The following is a 23153-nucleotide window of genomic DNA, read 5'->3' on the forward strand; positions in this document are numbered from 1 at the left end:
TGAGAACTTGTTATAAATGTAAATCCTTGGGCCCCACCCCAAATGCACTGAATCAGAAATCCTCTATAGGGAGGAGCCATTTGTGTTTTTAAAAGTCCTCTAGGTAATTCTGGGCCAGGTGCAGTGGCTCATACCTGTAATCCTAGCACCCTGGGAGGCCAAAGTGTGAGAGCATCCCTTGAACTCAGGAGTTTGAGACCAGCCTGAGCAAGAGCAAGACACTGTCTCCACTAAAAGTAGCAAAACTAGCCACGTGTTGTGGTGGGCACCTATAGTTGCAGCTGCTTGGGAGGCTGAGGCAGGAGGGTTGCTTGAACCCAGGACTTTAAGGTTGCTGCAAGGTAGGCTGATGCCATAGCACTTTAGCCTGAGCAGCAGAGTGAGCCTCTGCCTTTCCCCACTAAAAAAGTTCTCCAAGTATTTTTGAGGCATCCTAAAGTTTGAGAACTACTGATGGTATGGTATGTATGTTTATGAGTTCCCATCCCCAAATTTATATGTTGAACTGTAATACCCAATGCAATGGTATTAATAGGTGGGTCTTTGAGAGATGATTGGGTAATAGTGGTGGAGCCCTCATGAATAAGATTAGTGCCCTTACACACGTATAAGAGTCTGAGAAGGGCTTACTTGTTCTTTCTATCATATAAGGACACAGCTAGAAGCTGCCATCTGTAATGCAGACAGTGAGACTTCACTAGATACTGAATCTACTGGTGCCTTGGTCTTGGACTTCCCAGTATCTAGAACTGTGAGAAATCAATGTCTATTTTTTGTAAGTTATTCAGTCTAGGGTATTTTGTTATAGCAGCACACATAGAGTAAGATAGTTGGCTTAAGTGCATCAAGATTTAGCGCTGAGCTGAAGATAGGGCAATTGCCCTGAGAACCTGAAAGACATTGAGAATCTTTTAGCAAGGAGGAAAGTAGGGGTAGGGTATATTAATCTTCTCAGCTGCCATAACAATACTTTCGGCTGGGTGGCTTAAACAACAGAAATCTGTTTTCTCACAATTCTGGAGAATAGAAGTTCAAGATCAAGACACACTGATTTGGAGAAAAGGAGGGAGGAAGGGAGAGGGCTCATGAGTGAGCTCTCTGGTGTCTCTTATTATAAGGACACTGATCCTGGCTCGGCACCTGTAGCTAAAGCGGCTAGGGTTTCGACCATGTACACCAGAGCTGGTGGGTTCAAATCCAGCCCGGGCCTGCCAAACAACAATGACAACTATAACCAAAACATAGCCTGGCCTTGTGGCAGGCACCTGCAGTCCCAGCTACTTGGGAGGTTGAGGCAAGAGAATTGCTTGGGCCCAGGAGTTTGAGGTTGCTGTGAGCTGTGACGCCACAGCACTCTACCCAGGGTGACAGCTTGAGACTCTGTTCAAAAAAAAGCTCAGCACCTGTGACTCAAACGGCTAAGGTGCCAGCCACATACACCTGAGCTGGTGGGTTCGAATCCAGCCTGGATCCGCCAAACAACAAAAAATAGCCAGGCGTTGTGGCGGGTGCCTGTAGTCCCAGCTACTTGGGAGGCAGAGGCAGGAGAATCGCTTGAGCCCAGGAGTTGAAGGTTGCTGTGAGCTGTGATGCCATAGCACTTTACCCAGGGCGATAGCGTGAGGCTCTGTCTCAAAAAAAAAGACACTGACACTTAGTGCCTGGTACAAAGTGCTCAATAAATATTTCTCAAATGAATTAATGAATTCAGGTTGATGTGTGGTTAAGTAGAAGTGAGTAGATTAATCACAAGGCAGACAGGCCAGCTTGGGCTGTTACCCTCTATGGGGCTGTCTACATGGGATGGGAAAGGAGAACTGTGCGTACAGAAAGGGGGTGATCTTTGACAAAGGACAGTGGGCTCTGGCTCTAGCAACATGGGAGGATCATAGATAAGGAGGGAAATAATAAAGAATATGCTATGATGCTGGATGATTCTGGGGGCAGTGAGAGCTATATATTTATTTTTAGGGTATAATTTCCCCATGTTGTCTCTACATTTTCAATAAAGTTCTTTAAACTCAACAGTTATGTGTTTTGTTCTTTAGAGAATGGAAGAAAGATTTGTTCTTGCTTTGCTTTGGGGGCCAAAATAGGCTGGAGAGATTGGAGGAAGCATGGAGAAATGGTTCCAAGAAAGCCGACGTGTTGGAGGGCAGCAGCCACCAGAATGGATTAGTCTGTTAGCATCTAACCTTAGAATTCTCAGAATCATTGTTATTTGGATAGTAGAGAAAAGAGTGACTCTTGGCTGGCTAAAGAAGTTGAGGTTGCAAAATTAATAAATTATTTTGTAATTATATGTTTAATGTCTGTGTCCCATGAGACAGTGATTGTGTCTTACTTGTTTACTGCTGTGTTGCTGGGTGACTGGCCAACTGGTGGATGCTCAATAAATATTTGTTGAGTGGATGAACAGTTCTGGATAGTTCTCTGCTTCTGGGCCATAAGTCAGAAGGGTCTGCTGACATGTGATGTGGATAACTGGAAGAAAAGTCCAGGCCCTGAGAATGGTACCAGATAGAAGCTGCAGGTAGAGGGGCGTCAATAAACAGACTGATTTGCCAGGAGGGTTCAGATGCACAATTCAGGTCCTAAGAACCACTGGAGGGATAACAAGCACTGTCAAAGACCCAGCCAGAAAGAGCAGAAAAGCAGCAGACCAGACACACAGAGTCCGGGGTCAATGAGAGAAGCTGCTCCGATTGTCCCCTGTGATGCTCTAGATCCCCAGGCACTGGACTTGGAGAAACACACATTTCTGGGCCCCAGTTTGTAGGGGGGAGGAGTCTTAGTGTATTTGGCTTGGAGCTCATTGGCCAAGGATTAGATGGGTCTGAAACTGCAGCACATTACTATTAATAGCACAGGGACAGGCAGTGACTAATAGACCTTTGACTACGCATGTTTCCTGACTCTTCGGGAATGACATAGAATCCTAAGAACATATTTAGAGATGCTGGCTTCCTGAGACACCTCTGTCTATCTGTGCCTTCCTGTCCCCCAAACACCCATTGGCCTCTTTATTATCTCTCAAGAGTCTAACAACTGGGCCTTAAAGCCTTGAGTTCTTACATCTATGGCCTGACCCCAGAACTATTTCACTTACAAATACCACAACAACCACCAGATTAATTCCTGGCCTTCCCATCCCTGAGTACCAGCCATGGTGGATAAAACAAGAAGTTGGCAAACAACTCAAGCCTGCATAGACTTGGAATTCTGCTGATGAGTGGATCAGCGTTCATCATGAATTTTCCCAGGTTCTAATTCTTAGGGGGAAAGAAATTGGTATTTGATTTTCTCTATAAGTTTTTCTGACTGGGAGTTAGGGGAGTAGTATTCACAGCATCATAGTCTTCAAGCACTTTTTATGTTTGTTTTTCCCTTGCTCTCAGAATCCATTCTAATAAATCGACGTCTGCTTATTGGGCACCTACTATGCACTGGCTGTGCATTCAAGCGTTGTCCTTGAGTTCAAGGAATTTACAATCCATGGTTGGGGAAGAATCACAAAATCATTAAAAGTTGAATAAACATAAGTGTGCAAATTGGAGCTATTTAGAAAAGGGATATACAAAACAGAAGGGAACTTAGTGCTGATTGAGTTATATAGGCAAGGTTGCTAAAGCTGGGGAAGAATTTACAGAGAATACCAGGGACGCCATCACTGACTAGGAATCTGATCTGAGTCTTGGACTTAGGATTTTGCCAAGCACATATGAGGTGGATAGTGCAGCGTTAGATGCATCAAACCTAAGTGTGGTTGAGGAAGCAAATGGCTGAATCAAAGCACTTGCATGAAGGGGTTTGTGTGAATTAGGGCTAAAATGCAGCTTTTTCATCTGTACCCTGAGTGTCTGGCTGAAGCCTTTAGACTTTAACCTCGTGTTGATGGCAAATGTGCAGGATAAAGTCCATGCCAAATCCAACTTACAGTAAACACAGCATACACCAAAAACTCAGAAGGTGATGAAATTCAGCAGGAAAAAGTGCATAGGTATGCATGTGTGTCTCTCTGTGTGCTTACCCATACACATCTTAAGAATAACACAAATTCAACTTGTTTTAATGGTATTTGACTTAAGAAAGACAGAATTGTTAGTGTATCTGCAAGTTCACTTTGGGTCAGTGATGTGATTTGACTGGGAAAAATGCTCTGCCCATCAGGACGCAGCAGTGAGCTATCTGCAGAACAAAAGCCACCTTGGCATGCCTCAGCAGCGTCTGTGGAGAGAGCTGCTTTACTAAGCGCCACGAAGGAGACTGCTACTCCCACGTGCTGTTTACAACCAGGTTTTTCCTGGACTCAGAGCAAACTTTACTTTCTCAGATCACTGCTCATCTTCTTGAAGTGTTTGCTGAACTACTTGAGGGACACTTTTAAAAGCTGTCTGGGAGAAAAAATACTGATGTACAACGAGAGTGATCAACTGTTCCAGTTTGCCTGGGACTGAAGTGTTTCCTGGGATGGAGAACTTTCAGAGCTAAAATTGTAGGAGTCTCAGACCATCCAGAATGATTGATCACCTGGCAACAGACCAGAATCATCTCCTGGAAGACTTGCTGCCACCCCTAGCGGTGTTCCTCTTAGGGACGGAAGCAGCATGCGTGTCTCATAGATATTTACCCTCGGCTATAATTTGCAGAGGTCTCATCTGTGTGTTTAAGGGCTTTTACGGGAGACATTCTTGTCATGTTCGAGGTTTTGCAAATTTAGAATATTCATCACAGCTGCATTTCCTACCAATTTCCTTGAGGTTTTGTTTCTGCAAGTTCTCCCATACGACATTTCCTTTTTTGTGAAAAATATAGTCCTTCAATCTCGGGAGGTTAAATGCTGTAGTGAAAAGAGCGTGGACTTTGGAAGCTTAAAGATCTGCCGTTGAACTCCAGTTTTACCATGTGCTAGTTGTGGTAGCCAGTGCTGTGTGTTCACCAGGTCCTTCCCTGTTTTCCTCTGTGGGCACACAGGAAGATTACTTGGGAACTCTGGGAGTAGTTCTGACCAGTGGGTTGTAAGCCAAAGTGATGTGTCAAAGCATGGAATAAGTGGGGGGAGTTCCTCCATGCTGCCTCTAACCCTGCTGCTGTGACTTTTAAGGCCATGTGTCCTGGTTAGGGCAACTACAAGAAGTCCCTGGGTCACTGTGTGGAACAGAAGGTCCCTCCCCCACTGCCGCCACTGCCTTACGTATTTCTTTTTGTAAGCACCATATTAACTTTTGCTATCTTAAACTACTGAGATTTTAAGGCTAATTTATTACTACACATAGCATATCCTAAAACACTAGCCTTGTTACTTTGTACAAATGACTTAACAATGCTATAAAAAGGGGATAATAATATCTCCTTCCCAGAGCCATCTTCAAGGGCTGCAGTGATGCTTAAATGGGATATTGTATATGTAGCAGAGCAACTGGCATATAGCAAGAGTTAGAAAGATATTTTGTTTTCTTCTGTTCTCTCAGGAAAATACACAGCCATTTCTTTCTGGAGTAGTATTTAAACAAGGGAGGAAATACACCCTACAATGCCCAAGAAGCACTCAAGTGGTCTCCAGATGAGGAGGGATAGGCCCATCTCTACATGGTTGGTTCAATGCTCAGTCCATTACCTGAAGCGCCCTTTGATAAAGGGGTTCTTTGTCCACAGGATGCCACCATGATGTCAAGGCATCCAGAACCCGTTGCACCTGTGCTCACTTCAAAGCATCATATTTTAGGAAGATAATTAACAGATGGAGGATCTTCTAGAGCAGCAGTTCTCAACCTGTGGGTTGTGACCCACGGGAACTGTATTAAATGGTTGTGGCATTAGGAAAGTTGAGAACCACTGTTCTAGAGGAATATGACCAGGTTAGGAAAAGTCTGGAAGCCATAGGACTGGGTAAACACCCTATTACAAGTGAGGTTGATGGGCCGGGTGCAGGCTCACACCTGTAATCCCAGCACTTGGGAGGCTGATGTGGGCGGATTGCCTGAGCTCACAAGTTCAAGACCAGTGTGAGCCAGAGCCAGACCTTGTCTCTAAAAATAGCCTGGGCATTGTGGGAGGTGCCTGTGGTCCCAACTGCTTGGGAGGCTGAGGTAAGAGAATCACTTTCATCCAAGAGTTTGAGATTGCTGTGAGCTAAGATGCCAGGTCACTCTACCCTTTGAGAATCTATCTCAAAAACCAAATCAAACCAAAAAACAAACAAACAAATAAACAAAAAAACAAAAACAAAACCCAAGTGAATTAACAAAAAGAGAGAACACTCAGTAAAATTAGAATTTCTGATAAATAATAAATAATATTTTGGAATAAGTGTGCCCCATGAAATGTCTGGAATCTACTTATACCACACAAGTATTTCTTGTTTATCAGAGATCCAAATTTAACTGGGATTCTCGTATTTTATCTGGCAATCCTAGCTCTTGTTGGAGACCGTGCATATGTATGATGTGGAGATATAACATCACAGTCATGAACATATATGCCCATTTATACTTGAACAGTGTGAACTTCCAGGGAATACAAATTTCTGAGTTAGCAATGGGAAAAACCAGGATCAGGTGGTACTATCATGGGAGCAATGCAAATGAGGGTGCTAATTTCAGTTATTTTCGTCATTTCTTCTTTCTCCCAAAATATAGATAAAGTGAGAACTGACTTTCTTTCTTTTTGATTTGCCCTGATACACAAAGCAGGAAGATAAGTCGCTGGTAGTTAATCACCATGTTTTCAGTGCTTCCTCCCTTCCTGCCTTCTTTTCTTCCTCTTTCCACACGTTTGTCCGGTGCTAACTGCTCTCTTGACCAAACACCTCCTGACCCAAGAATCTGAGATGATTTAGAAAACTTACAGAGCAAATGCTCAGTCAGTGGGTTTAGTAGAAGGGCTCTCAGATGAAAGAGTAGAAAAAGGAAGGACTAATCAAAGGCCAGGGGACAGAAATTGGTCTTCTGACCCTGAGTCTTTTTGCTTTACTGTTACTGATTATTTTAGTAAAAGACACTCATTGTGGAAGTTGAGGGTACGCAAAGAAATAGAAATGGGAAATGCTAACATTTTGGCTATTTTCTCCCTGTTTTCTGAGTGATTTCTTTTCTTTAGAGTTAAGTAGATTCAACAGTACTTCCTAAACATTTCCTGAAGTTCTAAAAATCTTTTTATCAATATTTTGGATAGAAAGGGGTTCATTTCTACATTCTGTTTTAAGGGGAAAAAATTAGATTGGGTAAGAACTTATCACTCTTGTCTGAGGGGAAATTGACCCGCCTTTATCAGTGAAAGCAGAGGGCCCAGGAGAAGTGTGTTTTCTCTGGTGCCCTCAGACTTGCTGAGCGCTTGCCCTGAGTTCAGCTGCAAATCTGCTGCTCAGTCCAGCTTTGACTTCTATCTTTATCAGGTGTTGGACTCTGGTTTTACTAGCTCTGAAGGCCATAAAGCCATAAGTCTCGTCAGTTTACATTTGCTCCTCTGTGCTCTGTATTTGTAAACATTACCCTCCACCTTTGGCCTTTTTTTGACTAGGAAGGTTGGAAGCACCCCTTGCTCCCAGGGAGCTCAGCTCTGGCCAGCCCCTGTGTGCCTTCTCTTCCTTCTGGGCCAGGTCTTGGCTTCTGGGAAGTTTACAGACCCTAAGGAAAAGGGTGGAATGATTAAAGCATAGATTCTGGGTCTGGGGCCAGGGGTCTGGGTCCTGGGGCCTGAGGCTTCCCTCGGGGAGGAAGAGGGGAGGGCCTCATGAACCAACTGGATGGGAGAGCTACGTGCTTTTTGTTAAAACTCCAAAGACTGCTGATCATAGCCTCTATTACCTGTATGTTATGTGTGCATGGACAAACACCCTTTATACAGCATGCACCTAGCCAGGTACTTTGCAGAGAATTATGCATGAATTATTTAATTTAATATTCACAGGATCCATGAGGTAGATATGTCACTATTCTCACTGCAATACAGGGGGCTTTGAGTATTAATGCAGTTGTTCAAAGTCACACAGCTGGTGACAGCAGAGCATCCGAGAGCTGGAGGGGGCTTCAGTGTCTCCCAGTCCTGGCTGGGTGTTAGAATCACCCAGAGAGCTTTAAAAACATACGATTGTCTCTGCCCATCTGCAGGCCAATAAATCTCTGGGTGAGGCTTGGCCTTGAGATATGACATTGTAAGTTCTCCAAGTAATTCTGAGGGGCAGCCTGTGTGAGAACAGTGGAATCAAACACATTTGCTTAAAAATTATGAAATTGAAGCCCAGAGAGAGGCCCGCCAGTTTTAAGCTTACACTGAGTAGCAGACCTAGGACTAAGTCAAGTTCATACACAGACCTCTGTGGAGCCGCAAGTGCTGCGGGGAGGTGTGGAGTAAACTCTGTTAGACAGCGGTGATTCCAGACAGGAAACCAGACGCACACATAACCCCTTCCCGCTCAAACCACAAGGTGCTTATTTCTCTATACTCAGCCCTCCTAAATGCCAATTTGAACACTGGGACATTTAGTTTGTCTAACAGCCCTTTCAGGGATCAGAATTTTAGGGTTCTGTGGGGCAGCCCTCTGATAGCTTGGGGAGCAGATCTTAGGTTGTAAGTGCCCCATATGACTCTCTCAGTTATTTCTCCGTCTTCTTTTCCAGAAGCTTACCACCTGCCACAACCTACCATGACCTGCCACGTGCCTACCTACATGTGGCCCCTTCAGACACATGTACGTTTGTCTCTCCTGAGGAGGCTGGGCCATGGTCCCGTGGCTCCACAGCCAGCTCCACGTGATAAATCTTGGCCAAAGGTCAAAGGCTCTGGACTTAGGTCCACAGAACCTAATTCGCAGAGGTCAGTGGCTGAGTAGAATAATGAATAGAGGAAGAGTGGTTGGGCTGGAGGACGGTGTGGCAATGGGCTGGCCCTTCTGCCGGGGCTGGGAGGGGATGGAGATGGCAGGAACAGAGGAAGCCAGCCAGCCAGGGGCCAGCCTACTGTAGGCTGCACTGGGCTGTGCCGCTCAAGAGGGGTGGGCCTCTTGGGGATGTGCCTCAGGAGACAGAGCAGCAGGAGCTGCAGCCTCTAAGGGGGCCCAGGAGCCTGGCTTCAGGGCAAGGCATCCCCTTCCCCTGGTGAGCATCATGCCTTCACTCATCTCCACAGAGATGTGATAGGTTTTGAATCAGTTACATGTAAAGGGCTTACAACAGTGTGAGTGTGCTATAAATGTTATTTTTGGCTGACTGCCCAATTTCTCCCAGCCCTCAGGCTCAAGCTAATGGGCACAGTTATCCACTGTGAGGGAATAACTGTGAGGGAAGAGGGAAGGGTGTGGAGCAGAGTCACCCATGGCAGCAGATCGTGTCCTGCTGACAGCCTGCCCCTCTCTGTGCTATCACACCAGGCCCACCCTTTCTCTGGTTACTGGGGAAGCACACAGAAGAGTGACCAATTATCTGGACAGCTGAGCAGCGGTGCTAGAGTGCAGGGCCACGCCAGCTTTAGTAACATGGCAAATCCTCAGGGCCATTCCTAGAATCCACCCAGTCCCATAGACAAGGACTCAGCCATGACTCACTGTCTCCAGGTGGTGCCTGGGCCATAGTCATCTGGTGCCCCTTCCTCCGACACTTGATTCACAGTCTGGCCTAGGCTCTCTTATCCGCTCCAGCCACTTCTCCCCTTTTCTTCCTCTTTTCCTCCTTCCTTTGCTCCCTTCTCTTGATCTCCCATTGATCAGATCTTGGCTGGTCTCCCTATCATTGGAGAGTTTGAGCCTGACACATGGATACTGGAGACAGTAGCTTCTGGTGCCACCCCCATGCCCTGTCAGAGATATTGCCAGGGATGGCTAGTAAGCAGGAAAAGAAGTATCCTGCCTATATCAATGTGTGACATTTTTGTGATCTGGGGGCAGGCACCTCAGAAAAGACCTCTGCACTGCAGCTGGCTGATGGATGATTTTCCACTGTTGATAATTCATCTTGGTAGCCAAAAGCCTGGACTGTCCCCTCTGAGAATGCAGCTACACATAAAAGGCATGAGGAACTCATTGGACTACATTAATTATTTACACTTCAGTGTGAATCCATTCATTCCACAAATATCGAGCATCTACTATGTGTCAGTCACCTGGAAAAGAGTATTGAACAAAACAGACAGAGATCTCTGCCTTCCTGGACATTATATTCTAGTGGTGGGGGACACAGAAAATAAACATGATAACTAGGTAAATTATACAGTTGGTTAGAAGGTGGTAATTGTTGCCTCTCCCCCAACAGATAAATATATAAATATAACTCAACCAAATGTAGGGTAGGTGGGGTTGGGAGTGCTGGGGGGAGGAGAGAGGGACCAGACAGGGAATTTGGCTATAGTTTTAGACAGGGTAGTCAGAGAAGGCCTCCTTGAGAAGTTAGGGTCTGAAAAAGACTTAAAAATAAAAATTCAGAGAGCTTTGCAGATGTCCAAGGGGAAGAGCATTGCAGGCCACAAAGGCAGCTGGAGCAAAAGTCCTGAGACAAGAGCAGAGCTGGCAATCTGGAGGCACAGCAAGCAGCCCCACGGCCAGAGGGTTAGTGATGGAGGTAGAGAGGTATAATATGGAGTGCTTCTGACCATCTGGGGCCTCCTTTGGCTTGGCCCTGGGTGGGATGAGGGTGGTGTGCAGGGTTCTGAGCAGGGGGCACAGAGGTCTGCTGTTGGGACTTGTATGCACACAAGTGAGGAGGCTGTTACAGATATCCCGGGAAGGGAGGCTCAGGCCAAGAAGGCGGAAGTGGATTCTAGTTGCTTTTGGAAGGGGGAGCTAACAGAATTTGCTGATAGATTGGTGAGGGTGCAGGAGAAACTGGGTCAAGGATGATCTTACTAGCCACTTCCTGACACAAATTCTGATCAGCCGAGACTCTGGGGAAGATGCATGAGTGCTCTGTCATGGGAGGATGGGAGGCAAGGAGGGAGGAAAAGTGGTGTGTAGAGGGGAGGCTGAGGGTCTCCAACCATATTCCCATCTCTTTAACCTTAGCCAGACTCTGCCCAAATCCCAGGCTCTAGGGTCCCTGGAGTTGTGGGGGTTGGGGGACTGGATCCCCACTGGGAAATGATCAGTGTCCTTGAGTAAGCCAGGTTGGACCACCCCTGGGCGTCTGCAGAAACAACTTCCTGGACTCTGCTGGGAGTGTGAGTGGGCTTGGGGGCCTACCCCAGCACAGCAATTAGCATTTCCCTCCTGCAAAGCCAAACCACTTCAGGACCTGCCCCAGCCTGTGAAGTCTGAGACACCAAATGCTTATTTACCTGGGCCCTGGTGGCCTCAGAAAAAGGGAGGAGTAAGGGGATTTAAAGGGCCCCAGCCACTCATGGTGAGGCCCACCACATGCCCGCCCCACCTTGTCTCCTTTGGGGATCTGGGATTGCAACATCTGCTCTCTTCTGCTGAGTTAATTATTAATGAGTTCTTTGTCAGCCTCTGGTGGTAGGCAGAGGATGAGAGTTTCCTGAAAGCTTTGAGTTCAGGGAGTTGGAGAAGGGGAGAGCTCACCAGGCAGGGGAACTCAAAATGCAGGTGCATCAGAGGTGACCCTTCTCTGCAGGAGACTCTCTGGGGGTTTTCTTGTGTTAAAGGGATGCTGGCTGTACTGATCCTGACTCACCAAATTAAGCTAAATTTCACTGGAATGTTTGTGGGGCCAAGACACTAACATTTATTAGAGTATCAGCGATGCATCTAACAACAAATTACCTATTTGCCAATTACACGATTGCCCCTGGCCCGCCTGAACTTAGGCTAAATAAGAACCTGAGGGCTCTAAATGCCCAGTTTGATGCACAAAATCCTGTATTTTTCCCTTAAGGGTTTTCAAACTAATTTCTTGGCATAACCATCCTTACCTCCAATGGTAGAGAACTTTCTATTTAGGAGACAGTGAAGGCTGGAATAGGTAGTTAAGAGTCTCCTTTAAATTGCAGCTTTGAGTCAATAGCATTCCAAAAATGATGCCAGGGCAGGTTCTCTAGGGCCAAGATATGGACTGGGTGACCTTCCAGATCTCCCTAAAAGTTCTCTGACCCCAACCTGGGGGAAGTGTGCTCTGAGACCAGCCCCTCTCTCTGGACCTGTTACTTCCATTCACAGTGGCTCTAGGCCCAGGAGCCCTATAAGGAGCCTGCCCAGGAACCCACAATGGCAGCTGTGTTCTCAGGCCTGGCAGGCGGCCAGGGGAAGTCTGCTTTGACTCTGTTAGTCCAGCTCTGCTTCAGCCTGTCCTCCCACCACTTGTGGCCAGGTCTGTTTTCTGGCGCTCCAGGCAGGCATTCTTGCCCAGGGAGGGAGGGGCTAGGAGACCAACCCTTCCTGCAAGTGGGGGCAGTGACTCACAGGTAGTTACCTGTCCCAGGGCTCCCTGCCAACCCTGCAGAGGGAGCTGGAGGGGAGGCATTTCAAGTCACTCTGTTCATTCCTCTTACACTTTCCCTGGATGAGTTGGGTTTTGATCCCTTCCTGAGAAACCTTGCCTTTTAAGGATTCTCCAAAGTCCCCATAAGCCGGGATTTTCCACTTATTTTTTTCCCTTGGGAGGGGGTTGGTGCTTTTTGGTGTCCTTCCTGGATATTTGGAACTTCTCACCCAGTGACACATCTGGGCCTTTGATGCTCTATATACAGGCCCTGATCTTTGCATCCTCTGTCTGGTCATCTATCCAGGGTGGTCTAGGACACAGAGGAAGCTGGCCTCAACTAGGGAAAGTGCCAAGTACAGTGCCTGGCACAGATGTGAAGGCCTTTCCTTCCCCTAGGAATTCTGATCTCTGATGATCACTCACTCTGCCTGGTGCCTCCCATATGAGGTGCCCCCAAGGCACCCCCAGGGAGGAGGGCACTGCAGAGCTTGCTTTGAGGCCTCTGGTACAGACCCACTTGCCCAGTCCCGTCCAGGGGGGTGGGGGTGCAGTGACGAGATGGGCGTGACGGCTGCCAGATTCCTGAGGCCCGCCCTGAAGTGGGGCTACGCCCAGCTAGGGAGTCTCCAGAGGTGAGGCTGTTGTTTAAAAGCGGGAGCCAGAAGAGGAGACCCCCACATTCAAGGGGAGCTCTCAGGTGATCTGGAGAAAGGACAGCAGCAGCACAGAGCAAGGTATGTTACCCATCTTCACCTGCCTGATGGAGACTGGATAGGGAGAAGGGCTGTATCTCTGTCTGGGTGCCTGGGGCCTGATTCATTCTTCCTGGGAGCTCACCTTAGTGAGCGTACCTGCAAAGCCTAGGTTAAAATGTCTGCTACTGTTTTGATTGCTGTTTCACATCTGATAAACGCCTCAGTGACTAAGAGGAAATCAGGTTCTGCTCTGGGGTTGAGCACAAAAGAGAAGTGGAGAGGGTGGACTGGCCCAGCTCAGAATGCCAGTTCTGGGGGGGGGGGGGTGTTTCTAGCTGGGGGCGGGAAAGGAGAGAGAACATTGGATGAAAATCAGAAGGTGAGTCTCTCTCTTAGGCCATCCTTAGCTGTGGGCCCTCAAGCCATATGTCCCTTCCCTGAGCTGACTCTTCTGGGAGGGGAGAGGAGGAATGATTTTGAAGCATTAGGATATATACTTTAAAGATACCAGAAATGCTCCCAGATCCCCTTGAACCCTGCCTTGCCAAGTCCCCAGCCCTCCATCCTAGCCAAAGGAGTCTGTGGCTGTCATTGGGGCAGAGTGAGCAGCCAGTCCAAGGCAGAGGGGGACACTGCACAAGTAGGATGGGGTGTGCTTGACAAGGCAGTTCTCTCTCTTGGACCCTCACAGTGGCTTTTGAGCCTCCTTCAGAAAGCCGCCCTTCTCAGTGAACCCCAGCCCATCATAGGAGAGATTTTGGGGTGTTTCCTGTTCAGATAAAGTCTTCATTCACTTATTAAAGATTTTGAGGCATACTTCTGTCCCTGTTGCTTCCCAGCTACCTGCTCAGCCCAGAATTCTGGGCCCCACAGCCACTGGGTGGCCCTGGGTAATATTGGAGAGCTTGTCAATAGAGGGAGATAGCTCACCCATTTACCTTTGGGCTTGTGGCTGGGTTAATGCTGCTTTCAGGCCATGAGAAAGGCCAGTCTTCTCTTTTGGGGCAAGAACAGGCCTTGGACTTCCCTACTGCTCTTTTTCTGCAAAGGGCCCAGCCCTTTCTTCCTCCCCAGATGGTGGCCAAGTGTATTTGGTCTTCTTTTCCATCCATTCCATTCCAGAGGAGGAAGCTGAAGTCTGGGAAGGAATGGGATTTTCCCAAGGTACCCTGTGAGTCACACACCATCCGGTCCAGGGGTCTGGAGCTCTGGTAGCTTTTTGCTATAAATGTCCCTGTGGCCCAGAAGGTTCTAGGTCAAGATCTTAGGTGAAGACTTCTGCAAAAAACTCAAGTTAAGAAACAGGGAAAAAGTGGCGGGGGGGGAGGTGCGTGTGCTCTAGGGGTTTGCATTGTTGTACGCAGGTGCTTTTCTCTGTCCAGGTGAGGTCCTCTCTGGGGATCACCCTGTTGGCTAAAGATGAGACCACTCCTTCTCCTGTGTTTCAGTAAGTAACCCTCCCCATCCTTCCAGGCCTTGTTATGCACCAGGGAAGTGACAGCCATGGGGAAAAGAGTTTACTGAAGTGTGAACTCCACCTGTCTTGGGTTTGGAACACTCATCTACTGGGGACACCTGTGAGATTTCTCCACTTCGTTGGGCCTTTGAGGAAGAGATTCTTTGACTCTCTTGAAAAGCTCCTAGGTGTCTTTTTATTTATTTATTTTTATTTTTAGATAGAGTCTCACTCTCTTGCCCAGACTAGAGTACCATGGCACTCTAGCTCACAGCAATCTCAAACTTCTGGATTCAAGTGATCCTCCTACCTCAGCTTTCTGAGTAGCTGGGACTATAGGTGCCCACTACAAAACCCTGCTAATTTTTTTTGCAGTTTTTGGCCAGGGCTGGGTTTGAACCCGCCACCTCTGGCATATAGGGCCGGCGCCCTGCTCCTTTGAGCCATAGGCGCCACCCTAAAACCCTGTTAATTTTTAAATTTTTAATAGAGATGGGATCTTGTTCTTGGTCAGGGTGGTCTTGAACTCCAGACCTCATGTTATCCTCCCACTTTGGCCTCCCAGAGTATAGGATTACAGGCATGAGTCATTGGACCTGGCCTCAGATGTCTTCTTGTTTTTACCTGAGGGTTGTTTGTGGTTTCCTGAATGCTCTACAGAATTTGTTTCCCCATCCTTTCATTCTCAAACTGGTGCCAGAGCCACGGTAGCTTGAGTTCTTGATGTTCCAGTGGATTGACACCAGGCACTCATAAAGTGTGGCTGGGTCAACTTTGGTTGCAGTGGAAAGACTGCAGGCCTCTCTCAATGTTTCCCAAGTGGCTCAGTAGTCAGCCCTCCATGCTGCTTCCCAGAGGCCATGCTGCAGGCAAACAGCTACAACCCTACTCAGGCAGCTGAGTGAACTGAGTGAAACTCTAGTTCAATTCTAAAAGCCACATACAGATGCCACATTTCATGGCCATCTGTGGGTTTTGGATTGCCAGTGTTTCTCTTTTCCTTTTTAAGTTTGAGATTCTAAAATATGAAATAAGCTTTTTTTTTTTTTTGGCCGGGGCTGGGTTTGAACCCTCCACCTCTGGCATATGGGGCTGGCGCTCTACTCCTTTGAGCCACAGAAATAAGCTTTTTAATTCTTAACAGCGTCAGGACTGTAATCATTACCACCAGCACCAAGTAGGAGCTTGACTGAAGGCAAGAGTCTAGTCTTGTTGACATTGGCTCCCCTGAGGGACACTGAGGTGGCCCTCGTCTCTTGGGGCTGCACCACAGCACTTCTCTGTGATTTCAGCCCTGCCTGGCCTCCTGTGTGCCCAGCAAGCCTGCTCCCGTGGGGCCTGCTATCCACCTGCTGGGGACCTGCTCATTGGGAGGACCCAGTTTCTCCGAGCTTCATCCACCTGCGGACTGACCAAGCCTGAGACCTACTGCACCCACCATGGCGAGGTAGGCCTAGGCCCTCCCTCGTGGCCTCCTGGGGTTAGAGGAAGGAGAGGATGGAGTGGGTGAGTCTGACATTTGTTCACTGAATACTTAGTGAACTTAGTGTAGGCTTTGGTGGGGGCTGGGGAATGCAAGAAAAATGTAAGGCTGATTCTTGTCTCTGAGGAATTGACTTATTGGTTGGGCAAGAGGAAATGTATTGAGAATTAACTGAATAGCTCTTTTCTCTCTTATCCTGGGCAAAGCAGAATCTTTTCTCAGGCCTCGACGTGGGCAGGATAGTCTTTCAAGTCTTGGGAATAGGCAAATAGACAAGCAAGGCCAAGCGGCATCTAATGTCTCATCATGGTGACATTCATGGTGACTATGTGTGTACTGTGCTATATTCTTGCAGTGGCAGGAACTGAGCTGCTTTGGGGTCAGTGAGGGAGATGAGGAAGTGATCTGAGGTTACCGAGGAAGGTCAGAAACTCAGTGGATAAATTGAGTGGAATCCAGGAGCTCCATGCCTTGAGCTATGATTAACATTGCCTATTAGGCAACTGACTTTTTCAAAGAGCTGTTCTACTGTTTCTTCCACATTGCCTCTGGGCCTTTATTGCAGGAAATTCTTTTTCTTTTCTTTTCCTCTCAAGGTGGGTCTTTCTTTGCTCCTGTGTTTACCAAAGTTGAAATCACTCCCTGTTTTCCTGTCTCCCAGCTGCCTCATTTGGCCATTTTGCTGTCCGCAAAACCTAGGCTTGCTCAGAATGGGTAAGGGAGTGGCTTGTTGGAGTCTCTGCAGCCTTTTGAGAAAAAAAAAGAGGGGGAGAGAGGGGAGAAGGGAATGAGAAAAATGGATTGTCCTGACGGAGACTGGGTTATCTTGGGTTATCTGTGGTTTCCCCTTTCCCGGCTGCCCTTGTCCTCAGGGCCGTGGGAGGTGGCATCTGATCTGGTCTCTGGGCCTTTCTAGTTTCTTTGTTTTCTTGGCTATTTCTAATCATAGATGCTGCTGGGTAGTGACTTTGGAGGTGCTGAGAAGAGTGCCTCTCACCCACTTGGATATGAGGAAGCACCTTTGGCAGTGTTGGGTAAAGTGACCAGCACTAGGCCAGCACTCCCCGCAGAACCAGGCTACTCTGCAAGAATTAAGGGGTCTGGCAGTATTGAGCTTTCTAGAAAATGGAGTGATTTTAGCTGCCCTCTTCCCACATACCCACCAAATTGTGTGTCTCTGAGCTTGTGTCTGAAAATTTCAGGGAGATCTCTGTTGATGCCTTTCCTCTGGCTGACTTGCCATTGGGAGGAGGAGCAAGGAGAGGACACAGGCCCCACGTAGACATGCACCCTCAGTCCCAGCCCTGTCTGGACAGCTTCTCCCCATCTACGCCTGGGGCTTTTAGCTTCACCCTGGCCTGCCCTCTGCCTCTTTCAGATGCCCCCAGGGAGACAACTGCCTTCACTGTTTGTAAGCAATACCCCCCCACCCCAACCCAGAGGCAAACTGGGTGCTTGCAAAAGAGAAGTCTAGACTTTTGCAACCCTGGGGATGGATAAAACTCACTTTTTTTTTTCTATGAAAGCTGAGAAGCAATGGCTGTTTCTTCCTTTTTCTATAAGGGGAAATAAATCTCTGTAGCCTCTTGGAAAGAGTAGGGGGTGGAGGCACCTTGAGGGCATTGTGTAGTCTCGAGTCTGCCACTAACTTGTGGTGTGTCCATAGACAAGAGATTACCCTTGACTATGCCTTGCTCTCCTCTTCTGGAAGAGAGTGTCACATGGGATGGCATTTGCAACAACATCCTTTGGGAACAAGCTGGCTGCTGATGACCGACATCTCTCCCTGTCTTGTTTCATTTCTCTTCCCCTCTCCCTTACATGTCCTTCTCAGAGGCCGCGGGTTTCAGCAGTGAAGACACACTAAAGGCACAGACACTCCCTTCTGGTCCTCAGTACAGATGTGCGCTGAACCCTCCCCTGGTGTCGTGGTGCCTGGGTAGTAAGAATCAGAAATTCAGGTTTTAACTCTGTTGAGTTCCAATTTCACTTTTTAAGTTTATTTGGTTATTAAAGGATACTAATAGCAACTATAATTTACTAAGCATATATATGTGTCCTGAGCATCATACTAGGAGCTTTATGTAAGTTATCTCAGTTTGGTTTTTACAGTACCCCATGAGGTGGCTATTTTTATTCCCATGAGCTTTTGGGAGGGTTTGGGTAGGTGCTGGGACCTCAAACTTCTGATGAAAACACATTGGGTTGAGTTTTCTGAATAGTTAGAGATGGGGATATGGTGGGAGGCTGGGGAGTGTCCTGAATAGCCACAGCTGGAAATGAGGGTAGCATAATTCAGAGCTAAATGCCTACCATCCTCTCCTTCCCTTTCTCCCCTCACCCTACTACTGGCTCCCATTCCCATATTCACACCTCTCTTAAGTCAAATCCTCTGGCTAGTGCTTCTGCTATTTCCATGTGGGGGTGACATGGCAAGCCATGTACCAAGTCCTCCGGACCTGCTGCCTGCCCACTGCTGTGGCATATGTACAGGGGTGGGGGCTCGTGACACCTGGACATTTCTGCCCCAGCTCCAATCCTAGCCAACTAACAGAAGAACACTCAGCAGACAGGGAGTTCTAGGAGTGGTGGAGACTCCTTCCAGTTCTGAAATTGTCTGTCCTAGCTTCTGACCTCTGAGTGTGGCTGCTCTTTTATGGGCCAATCTTAAGCTGTTTGCATGTTATGTCCTCTGCTCAATACTGTATCAGTGTTTAAACCTCTTGGTCTCAAGGCCTGGCTTCTGTGGATTCTGGGTCCATGTCACCTCCTTGAAGTGGACACAGAAATTGGCCAGCTTTGCCTATGGTCTTTCCTCCTCCATCTCCTCCTCAGCTTTGCTCCTCTGGGCTCACCTGTCTCAATGACCTGTTAACTGAGTTTGGGACTGGGTCCCAAACTTTCCCCTTATTTTCTTTCTTCCAGCTCCTAGATAACTTCTGGGAAAACTCACTGCACTGTTATTCCCTCCATCTCAAGGCATGGATGAAAATATCTGTGATGCCCTACTCTCATTTACTTCTGTGCTACTCTTGAGCCTCATTTGAAAAATGGAAGTAAGGACAGCGTCCACTTCAAGGGGTTGTTGTGAGGTACATATAAAAGAATGTACAGGGTGAACACCGCATGGTGACTGCAGATGCTGACTGTTGTATCCAGCCTTCTCTCCTCCCTGCCTCTTGGTGGCTGTGTCTGCTGTCCTACCTGCAAATCACACTCCTAACACTTCTTTCTTATCAAGACACACATTTGTATACCTCACTGAAATCAACCCCCCTCAGTCTGCACTGCTCTCTGCTTCCCAATGTGACTGCTGCCAGTGTAATTTGCAGTGGGCTGTGGGAAAATCCACAGGCTGTCGTGCTTAACAAGGTGGCCCTGGCCTGCTAGTGAAGTGTCTCTAGTTCCTAGGAGTAAGGATGTGAAAGTCACGGCTCCCCTCTAGACCACTGTTTTTCCATGAATGAAGCACAGGAGTTGGGTTAATCAACCTTTACCATTTGTTCAGGTCTGGCAAACTCTGGCTGAGACAGAGACCACTGGGCTACATGTATGACCCTGAGGGCCGGGCCCACTGTTGTCTCTCTTGGGGCGAGTGCTGGCAAGGGCTGAGTCATGTCCTTCTGCCATCTCTGGGTTGGTGCACACTCCTCAAGAATCAGCGGGTTTTATCTGAAAGCTTCCCAGCCCTGATTTCTGTTCCTGACATTGTCTCCTCCAATGTTGTGTCTTCTCGCCTCCATGCTTTATTTATCCCTCGTTCCCTCCCTTTCTGGGGGAAAACTTAATTACCGGCTTGTCTTAATAACAGTCTTACACAGCACATTCCTTAGGTTAATTAGCTGTGTAAACCAAACAGCTGTCATTTTTATCTCCTGGAAACAAGTGAAGAGTGGAAGCCAGTTGGAGGCTCCTCCTCCTCGGTACAAGTGCACACACATGTATGTCAGTGCACACACGCCCACATGCACACACCCCAACAGCCACTGCCTTTCTTTGTCTGGCAGTTGTCTGTTTACTTGACCTTCAGGAAGGCTAATATGTAGACAGAGAATGTGTTCATATATGTACTATGATCCCCATCCTCTGCCCACAGGAGACTTTGAGCCTGTCCCTGCCAAGATACCTAATTTTCTTGTTTCCCAGAAGCTGTGAATGGGTTTAAAACTTAAAAATTCTACCACTGGGGTTTTACTCTTTTGAATGAAGCATCCTTGATCTCCTCGTTTTAAATACAAACCTTCTTTGGAAAGGCACCCCATCAATCTGCAGTTTACCATTCATCCCTCAGTAAAAGTTTGTTTATCAGAAACTTAATTGTGACTTTTGCAAAGGATCCCAAGAGGGTAAGACCCAGGATGAGTCATTTTTGAGGGGATAGAAGAAAGTGCAAAGAGACATTGGCAGGAAAGAGTTGCTATCAGATAGAAACAAAACTTGGCTTGGTAGAATGTGAGATTCTTGGATCCTTCCTGGTTGTTGCAGGCTAAGGAGTGGGGCTTGTGGGAAAGAGAAGGGAACAGTGTAATGGGAAGGTCAGAAGACCTGGATGGGCTTATAACTTTGCTAGCTTGGCTTCTCACACCATTACTTCTAGGGTTCAGGCTCCTGAAGGCCTCTGGGCAACATCCTGCAGACCTACCTTGCTTCTTTGCCCAGCCTTCGGCCCTCTGCAGGAGGCCATGTCAGGGGCTCTACGAAGCCATTGCCACTGATATAACCTGTAGAGGCCCCAGGCACAAGCTAACTCTCTGTACTTAGATACTGGGGACATGTCTGTTTCTGGAGAGGTCTGTGCTGACACTGAGGCTGTTCTTCCTAGGGGAAGGGGGGGGAACGAGTTTCCTGCAAAACCGACTCTGAGATTTCCATTGGTTAAATTTGGAGTCAGCCTGGGACAAGAATCCTTGCTTTATCTCTTCCTAACTTTATGGTCTTGGACACATTTCTTAACTTCTTATTTACCTAATCTGCAAAATGTTGCTACCCACCATTTGTAAAATGTAATATATCTGCTTCAGAGATTTTGGAAGTGTAAAATAAGATAATATATATTTACATTGCTCAGGAGAGAGATTGGTGCAGTGTAATGTTTGAGTGTGTGGTATACATCATCTTTATAATCGCCTTCAGAATGTGATCTTTCTGAATTGAGTTTGGATAGAGATAGGGCCGTGCTGATTTAAGGCTTTTGTCAAAATTTTACTGCATAACAATGAAAAAGATGAAGTTGAAAGTGCCTCATAACATTGCCATCCTCTTCCCCAGCACATGCAGCAGGCCCTAACTTTTGATCTTTATAGGCAAAACCCAGTGACATAGAAATACCAAGGCTTTTGAATTGCAAGGAGGTCTAATGGAGACCTTGCTGACCAAAGGCCTTGAGGGTCCCCCTTCCCTGTGCTCTGGCTTCAAAGAGTGTTTCTCCCAACAGTATCTGGCTAATGTCTTATTTTCTTCTTACTTTTTTTTGCATCCTTGCTGGGAGTGCCTTTAGATTCTGGGCTGATAAGCTGAAGCAGGGGAGAATTCTACTAGCATGTCGGAGCAGGATGCAACTTCAGTATCTCATCCTATGGATGCATTTCACCAATGAGAAAGCTGAAATGGAGGATATGTATGAGCTAGATTTTTTTTTTTTTTTTTTGTCCTGACTGCCTTTCTTTTAGCCTTGGCTGGTGGCCGTGATCTTGAATGTAGCTGCTTCCATAGACATGGGTGGCCCCTGGCTCACTCAAAGGAGGCAGCTGTGCCATGCCTAACTATAGTCGGTTTTTGTATTTCTCTTCCCAGAATTAGCTCTACACCCTGCAAAGACACAGAATTTTATTCACTTATGTCTTCTTTTCTACCCCGTCTCCACTGAGATTCAGGCCCATGCTGGCCCTTGCTCAGTCCTTTGCCCTCCTCCAGCCCTCTGAGAGAAACTATCTTCCCACCAGACTGCTGAACTTCTAGAAAGCTCTAGGATAAGGGAGAAGGCCCAGGCTTTCCAGCTGGAGAGCAAGTAGGAGCCAAACTGGCTAGAGGCCTGACAGGCTGAATTGATAATAATGCTGCGTCTGAGGTAATGCAGCCAGGAGAACACTGGCCAGATGACCCCAGGGAGGGAGGTAGCTGCCACTGAGAGCTTTCATCTCTGGGAGAGACTGGGCATGTATCCCGTGGGAGAGAGAGCCTCACATTGAGAATCACACACAACCACATGCACACTTACACGTACTATGTGTATGCACACACTACATAGAAGCATGCAAGCATAAAATAGGGAACGGAGGCCTGGAGGGACAGAAGATATTGGCAGCTTGTCTTCCTGCGGGCCTCTGCCTTAAGCTGCTATATTTCAGGCCTCCATCCTGCTAGTAGTTGACTAGTCGAGCTACTTAAAATACCTGTCTCAAGCTTGTTGGCTTAGCCTGCCTCTGAGGATTGAGATAAATCCCTCCTTCAGCTATGTTACTAAGACAAGCAGCACATAGTTTTTAAGCCCATGAGGCCATCTGATCCCTCCATCACGGCCTGCACACGTGGAAGGAAGGTGGAGAAGGGTGGGAGCACCTGGAAGGAGGAGACAGGGAAGAGCCCAGGTCGAATGCCCTGGACATTTTTATTTGGTTTTGTTTTATCCTAGCACCCCTTTTCCTGAGCATAGAAGTTAATGTATATTCAAGTTGTAAAAGCTTAAACGTATTAAAAAAAAACAATGAAGGAAAAGAATCCCCCATAATCAATCCCATTACCCAGAGATATTAGGTTGAACTATCTGTAGGTGCCACTTTTGTAGGTCAAAATGGGTGAATATCAGCAATTTCATATCATTTTACCTTACATATTTGTGTATTTCCTTCTGAACATTTTCTCTTCCTTTAACAATGTATAACTGAGGTCCTAACGTATATGACAGTTTATGCCCCACCTTTTTTCCTAAAATACTATAATGTAATCATTTCCCCATGCAATTAAAAAATTTTTACCTAAACAATATGTTTAATAGTTACATAATAGTCTATCATTCAGGAGTATAAAAGGGCATTCTCGCAGTCTCTAGCTCCTTGTCCATGACCCAGGGAAAGAAAGAGTCTGGTTTTTGGCACTTTCTTGACCAGGGAAGGGCTGGGACCAGCTCACAGGAGAGGTGGGGAGAGAGCTCTGGT

General features: G+C 47.2%; 1 protein-coding gene across 3 annotated transcripts in view; it reads left to right on the top strand.

Moving 5' to 3' along the window:
• The first annotated feature begins 8621 nt into the window (after positions 1–8621).
• The window catches only part of LAMB3 (laminin subunit beta 3), a 40591-nt gene continuing 26059 nt past the window's right edge, over positions 8622–23153 (top strand). The window contains exons 1-3 of one of the 3 annotated variants that reach the window (XM_053607863.1): positions 8622–8814; positions 14443–14507; positions 15809–15963. In XM_053607863.1, the coding sequence (XP_053463838.1) occupies positions 14480–14507; positions 15809–15963 (183 nt within the window). In that variant the 5' untranslated portion in view covers positions 8622–8814; positions 14443–14479. Of the gene's footprint in view, positions 8815–9751; positions 13100–13418; positions 13440–14442; positions 14508–15808; positions 15964–23153 lie in introns of those variants that run through there. The other 2 variants (XM_053607862.1, XM_053607864.1) reach the window with 2 other exon arrangements.

Source organism: Nycticebus coucang, chromosome 10 (assembly GCF_027406575.1).
Source record: "Nycticebus coucang isolate mNycCou1 chromosome 10, mNycCou1.pri, whole genome shotgun sequence".
In the NCBI taxonomy this organism is placed as follows: Eukaryota; Metazoa; Chordata; class Mammalia; order Primates; family Lorisidae; genus Nycticebus; species Nycticebus coucang.